This window comes from Mytilus edulis, chromosome 6, assembly GCF_963676685.1.
Source record: "Mytilus edulis chromosome 6, xbMytEdul2.2, whole genome shotgun sequence".
Classification (NCBI taxonomy): Eukaryota; Metazoa; Mollusca; class Bivalvia; order Mytilida; family Mytilidae; genus Mytilus; species Mytilus edulis.
Window position 1 is genome coordinate 87,676,478 of NC_092349.1, and position 7,061 is coordinate 87,683,538.

Here is a 7,061-nt window from a genome sequence, read left to right on the forward strand (position 1 = left end):
AAATTGCATCATCTACATGACCTCCTAGTGTAACTACCTATTTCATATGCCCCTTTTATGTTGTATTTATGTGCAGCATTCACTTTATCCGTAGCTGTCATGTTGATATCGACGTGTGTTTCACTTTCATAGTTGACAGTAAGTGTGACGGGAGGAATACGTGCGTCGTCTACTACAGCTACTGGTATGGTAAATAGAACTTTTGGTGCTGTCTTCATAATTGTATTTGATATTTCCACTCTCATCGCATCAGTTGTTGTTAGTGAGGAGTCCAATGACATTGAAGTATTCGTTTCTAACTAGTATTAAAAATGATAACAAGAACGCTCTATAACAAACAATAATAGACGGAATATTTATATGACAAACTAGTTCTGAAACAACTGCGCTCTGTAGCTCCGCTGTCGATCATATAGATTATTTACTTGTTTCCATCCTGAAAATGCTTGAAATATTTGCCACTGATATATTAATAAGGATTATCCTTACACTCAAAATCGTTCAAAAGCGACCGAAAACAACCTAAGTGGTAAAGTATGTTCAATAATGGTGACCAGAATTATAAGCATTATAATAACATATTATAGAGTGAAGGAAATTGTATGTATAGAGTCAGTGAGATAAAAGTATTGCTACTCCCAGAAATTTTTGTAGACATCTCAAAATATCTATCAAACATTCTTTCATAAAAATAAGTTCACCATTAGGTAATACTAGATATAGAAGTCTACTTATACTTGTAGTATCTAGTAACTGATGTCTGGTAGTAGGAACCTTAGATATACGTTCAAAAATATAGGTAATACCAGAGGTTCATTAATACATGCAGGACCTAGTAATACGAACCTTAGATAAGTAGTGATGAATATTTGGTTGATTCATAGCATTTTTCTTTATAACCATTTCACTAAAATTAAGTATAAAACATTGAAATATTATTCGGATACACGTGTGTATAACTTATTTGGTTTTGTTTATACTATTACACACATTACAAATTATTATTAATGTACATATGGTAATATATCATGATATTGCATGCAGTTCTGTAGGTAAATTTCATGACTTTAATTAATTTCTATCGTTGTTTTTTTTTTTAATTCTCTTTTTTCTGTTCCATGTTTTATTATTTTCTGAGATTCTTTGTAGAAGCTCATTCCTAAAGGCCTCCTGTGTCTCTTAACTGATATTTAGTCAGATGCTCCATATATTTAGAACTGAACGGTTTAATTACGATGAATGTAGTAAGAGATAAGTGTATATGCATCAAACCGTTTACTACTTAAAACACAAACTACTAAAAATTCAGATCCAAATCCGAATTTACTTGAAAGTACAATCAAACCTGTAGATGTATTAAGCAGTCACTCATAGGAAACACAACGAGAAAATTTGATATGTACGCTCGACAAGAAAATGTCTTTATGTTTCTTAAGTGTACTATAAAAACAACATGCAGATCGAATTTTATACTTAAGTTATATATAACTTTGTATAGATTTTTTTCCCTTCTAGTTATAGTTATTTACAGTATCATGGTTTTTTTTACAGAATGGACATTTTCGCTGAGACATTTTCTAGAGACGAGCAACACATATAAAAAGATCACAAAAACATGTATCATTTTAATACTTACAAAGTATACGAAAATGTCGACTGCCCATGGCAATTGTTTCAGATGGAACTAAATACTTACAAAGTATACGAAAATGTCGACTGCCCATGACAATTGTTACAGTTGAAACTAAATACTTCATCTTCTGTAGTATTATAGCCACCAAACTGGACATTATATTCTGTATCGTGCTCAGTTGTTACGACTCTGAATGAAGGTCCATTTGACTTTCTGTCTAAATCGTAATTCCATGGTACAGTGGCGCTGAAGTTAGCTTTCCATTCGATGTTTCGCAGAAGTTCCGACAAAACGTTTGCAAAATACCGTCGATGACGACGTCGGACATCTGGTGGGTGACTGCTTTCATTTCCAGGATGATAGTGGAATTTGATGCTAGCTTCGTCGATTACATCAAACGCACTAAAATACAATGAAAATGATATTCTTGTATAAACAACATGTAGTTGCGAATGAAAAGTTACCATTTGGTAGAAATCGCAACTTTTTATGGGGACTCTTTCCTTTCTTCTTTTGCAAACAATGATGAATAGAACTGAACGATTCATTTTTTTTTTAATATCTATTACATTCGTTTGCTCCCCCCCCCCCCCATAATCATTTAAAAGAAATATCTCGATTACAATAATTCTTTGAAATCTTAATGTATTTACCGACTAGAAATTGATTCCTTGTAAATGGAATGTATATTTTTGTAAATATTAAAATGCTTTTATGAAATAAGTCTGACAATCAAACAAAAAATTGATAAGAACAAACTTTTGTACATTGTATGGCATTTGCATATTCATCAACACTTGCAATTGACAATGAATAAATTAACACCATAGCAGACTTTGATTCTGAACTACATGCCTATGAGATGTTTTATAATAAATATCGAACATGATCAGTAGATCAAATTGAACCTTTCATTTTAAATCTGGAATCTGCGAGATCATCTATCAACATTCTTTCAGCTTTTCATTGTCCAATCAACATAAAATTCTCACAAGCAGATAATGTATCTACTTTTTACATCTAATTCTGCGATATGTTTTTGTCCTGTACTTTCTATTTAACATTATTCTTGCACGTGTGTGAATGTATAGCTTACTTACCCCGCTTTTTCTGTATGGACTACAATACCGGTCTCCGTCGGAAAGAAAACAGCCACGATCTTTGCATATATTCCCTTTGAGTTAGATCCTAGCGTATTCCTATAGCAATCCCACCTAGAACTCCCAATAATAACTTGTCCAGTTTTCCATTCTTTTGCAATGGTGTTTGTTTCAGCAGCTATTAGAACTTTGTATTTTTCACAGATAACACGCTTCAATAGAAAGATATGTACTCGTAAAAATAAACCAGTCTAGTGAAATGATTTAAAATATTAATCTTTGAAAAATGATACGGATAAAATTACTTTCTCCAAAAACTCATTACAAGGATGAAAATTTGTAATAAATTCAACAAAAAGAAAGAACAATTTTACATGTTTCAGCAATCCAAATAGACGCAAAGTCCATCTCAACAGTTTGATTCATTAACGTACCTCTACGACACTATGTACAATACATGAACCAGGGATATGAATATATGATATGAGGTAAAATTGAAAATGGAAATAAGGAATGTGTTAAAGAGACAACAACCTGACCAAAGAGCAAAAAACAGCCGAAGGCCATCAATGGGTCTTCAATACAGCGAGAAAATCCCGCACCAGAGGCGTGCTTCAGCTGCTCCCTAAACAAAAATGTGCACTAGTTCATTGATAATGGATGTCAAACTTACATTTTGTAACTCCGAAACATATTCCATCAAAACGAAAACAAAATAGAATGTACAGACTTTACAAACTTTGAACCCTTCAGTTATTTCCAAATTCACACAAACGACAAGTTTGTAATTTTTAAATTTTATACAAACATCATTAATCTGTACCAAGCTGACCAATGAAGGGAGAGAACATCACTAATGTTATTATAACTTGTGTCCAATATCTATTGATACTTTTTCAAATAAAATATGTTTATCGTTTGAATGGTTTTACACTACTAATTGTTGGGGCCTTTTATAGCTTGCTTGCTGTTCGGTGTCAGCCAAGGCTCCGTGTTGAAGACCGTACCTTGAGCTATAATGGTTTACTTTAACAAATTGTGCCTTGGATGGAGAGTTGTCTTATGGAACTCATACCACATCTTCTCGTATCTATCAAACTAATAGTTTAGTTTTTTTTTAATATCTGTTTCACAAACCTTGATTCCGTCAACTCTGTCTAGATCCACGGTATCAGTAAGTTCACCATTACTCTGTAGTTTAACTCTCTCCCCACTTTCTGGATGATGAAAATCTATATCATGACGGAATGGTACTGCCTCGGACAGTGGTAGTAAAGTTAGTATAAGTAATAAAAACATTGTACATCCTATGGTGCTCTTTCTCTATCTGGTATACTATCTATTGATTATTTTCATATCACTTCTTGGTTACAAAGTAGAGTACCCGGTATTAGGTGAAGTATTTTGTAACTTTATCTTTGACATATTTGAACAAAGTATTGATATTTAAAGTTAAAACATTTGATAGACCAGCGAAATTTAACTTTATTCTGCACTAAGAATAGATAAAATGCATGAATAAAAAGAGATGTCTGACCCACAATATTAAAAGATATCTAGTGGTTTTATACGTAAATTGATTACTCTGAGCACATGAAATCGCCTCACCACAATTTGTGCTAGTAGTTTTCGTGTTTCTTAAACTTTAAACTCGTTGTAGGTTTTTCTAGACTATTGTCTGTGCTTTCGTTTTAATTTTGATATATTCCTAAGCATGGATTTGTCTAGATTTTAATATCTAAAACTCTTCATTTATTAATAAAGAAAAAATATGTTCCTCCGAATAGAAGGGAAACATCTCGTACGAAAAGATCTCTAGTTGCATGGTCAATTATATCAAATTGACAAAAAGACTACATTTTTGTATTTTAAAAGACGGAGAGTATGGAAAAAATCAGGTAGCAATACACGTGTACCCAAAATTTAAAAAAAGAGTGCCTTCCGTATGTTTATTATTCTGATTGGAAAAACTTCACAATGTTCAACGCTTGACGACCTTATCAAACACGTATTCAAAGGAAACCATTGTTCAATGTTAAATACAAAGTTTGTTGTTTGGATAAGATTACTAAATGCATTACTGTCAATCTTGTTCTTCTGGTGGGGCAATTTGTTCAATATTCGTTTTATGTTATTTATTTTCTTTACACTATGTCAAATCTTTTTTTCAAAATTGACACAAATATGCATTCACTTCTTTACTTAATTAAAGTAACAGAAGATACTCAAGATTGTATATTAGATATTATGAACATACATTTTGGAACTAAGGGCTTTTGTTAAGGTCCTTAGAAAGGGACAGCGTATTTAAAGATATATAACTATGTACACAGTTAGATATGAAGCAATTTTACCAGATTGAGGAATCGAATGAACGAATTTCAGCTGACTATAAAACACAAATTCTACAATTCGTCTTGTACATATGAATTGATATTGCTTCTGAAATTACCTTGTTTCTGAAGTGTATACTATGACAATAAACAGCTGATTGTTTTGTTATTTTTTGTGTGTGGCTTTATTCAGCTTGCAAGAAATCCAGCTCAAACTGGAGTTAGGTTATACTGGAAGTGACGTGCGAGATTTTGTTATATGTTGAAGGCTTTTCTGTTACTTTGAGACAAAGAGCTGTATAAAAAGCGCTGTTCCTGTGATTTTTCTGTTTTTGTTGTGCATGTACTATTTTGATTCACGGAAAGATACCTAATATCATTTTTATCTATTACAAGAGCTTGCTATTTAAAGTTTCTCTTTATTTAAACATATTTGTTCATAGTTAATTAGGAAACAAGTTATTGGAACTTATGTTAACCCTTCTACACTTTGCTGGTGCGAATCCCACTTGTAGCGGCAGTAGCCTGCTCCTTTTTGAAATCTACTAGTGTGTCTTTTATGTGCAAGATATATTGCTCTCTCTTAACACGGGTCAGTCATTTATCGTCCACTTCCGATGGACTATTATCGTGCCATACTCGCAAATGGTGTCAAGAGCGAGCCAAAAAAATGGTCCCTGAAATTTTATCCCCTCAACATGGATCGAACCAGGAACCTTTTTGTTTGTAGTCTAATGCGCTTACCACTTCCCCACGGCTCTCTGTATCTATTATAGTTTTCACGAGCGTAAACATAACGTGTACAAATCGCAATTCAATGGTAATCACTTTTCTAAGGAGTCGACCATTTTATTTTGTTGATCTTGCCTTGTTTGTTAATTTTTACTTTAAAATTAAATGATCACACAGTCAGTTATATTGTATCCTTCTTGTGTACATTTTTTAACCCGGTAATGTATGAACATTGTAGATTATTTGAATTATTGATTGGTGTTTACTGTAACTTTTTGGACTATTTCATGGTGGTTAGTTTTATTGGTGGAGAATGCCAAAGTGTCTGGACAGAACAAACGACCTTGGTAGGAATACTGACAATCCTAATTCATTTAGTTCGACTATTTAGAACATTAGGTCACCGAGGCCCCTGTACATTGTAGGTACATGTTATGATGATCGTATACAATTTAAAAAAAAGATATATATTAAAATACACTCTAATATTTTAATACTTGTTTTTCTATAATTAAGAACAAACTAATAATACTCGAAAAGCGATCTGTGTTTTGACTCGGCTAATAAAACAGCCAAAACTGTGGTAGTGGTTAAACGTAAATACTACTAGGTAATTCTCAAAATGAAATTAATAAATTCTATTTTACTCAATCACATCCGATTTAGATAGTAAGCATTCATAACATTGGCCAGAGTCAACTTATTAAGGTCTCTGCTGAACAGTTACCCTTCCGGAACACCTGAGATCACCCACCAGTTTTATATGGAGTTCGTGTTGCTTAGTCTTTAGTTTTCTATGTTGTGTCTTGTGTTCTCTTATTTGTCAGTTTATTTTCGATCTATGAGTTTGACTGTCATTCTTGTATCTTTCGCTCCTCTTTTATAAATATGTTTTTATTATATATCGGTTATCTAACCTACAGAACACCCGTCATTTTTTTCAGTCCCTTTAAGCAGTATCGCAGCTTATCTCCCTGTCCATTTGAATGCTTTCCAAAGTAGTTACTAATTATCTTATGTATCATCTGATTTTTCTAATAAAACAAAATACGTACTTTTGATTGTCAATTTTATACCGTTTAACTGTTTGACTTTCTACAATATACGTCCTCGTAATCCTATCTGCAAGTCTTGTTTTTGTTAAATCAAATAACTTTTCAGATAATTATCATCAAATATATATAGTTGGTGCCACTCTGATATAAAACTTTTTTTCTGTACTAAGAAATAAGAATATGAGATGTAATAACTGAAACAGTGATG

The 7,061-nt window shown here is 32.6% G+C and overlaps 1 protein-coding gene across 2 annotated transcripts in view; it reads right to left on the reverse strand.

Annotated features, from left to right (window-relative positions):
- LOC139528797 (uncharacterized) overlaps nucleotides 1-4,118 on the reverse strand; it is a 32,855-nt gene extending 28,737 nt beyond the window's left edge. The window contains exons 1-5 of one of the 2 annotated variants that reach the window (XM_071324999.1): nucleotides 3,871-4,118; nucleotides 2,734-2,945; nucleotides 1,697-2,035; nucleotides 847-907; nucleotides 38-299 (exon numbers count right to left, since the gene is read on the reverse strand). In XM_071324999.1, the coding sequence (XP_071181100.1) occupies nucleotides 38-299; nucleotides 847-907; nucleotides 1,697-2,035; nucleotides 2,734-2,945; nucleotides 3,871-4,032 (1,036 nt within the window). In that variant the 5' untranslated portion in view covers nucleotides 4,033-4,118. The other variant, XM_071325000.1, reaches the window with a different exon arrangement.
- Between the last annotated feature and the right edge of the window lie 2,943 nt (nucleotides 4,119-7,061).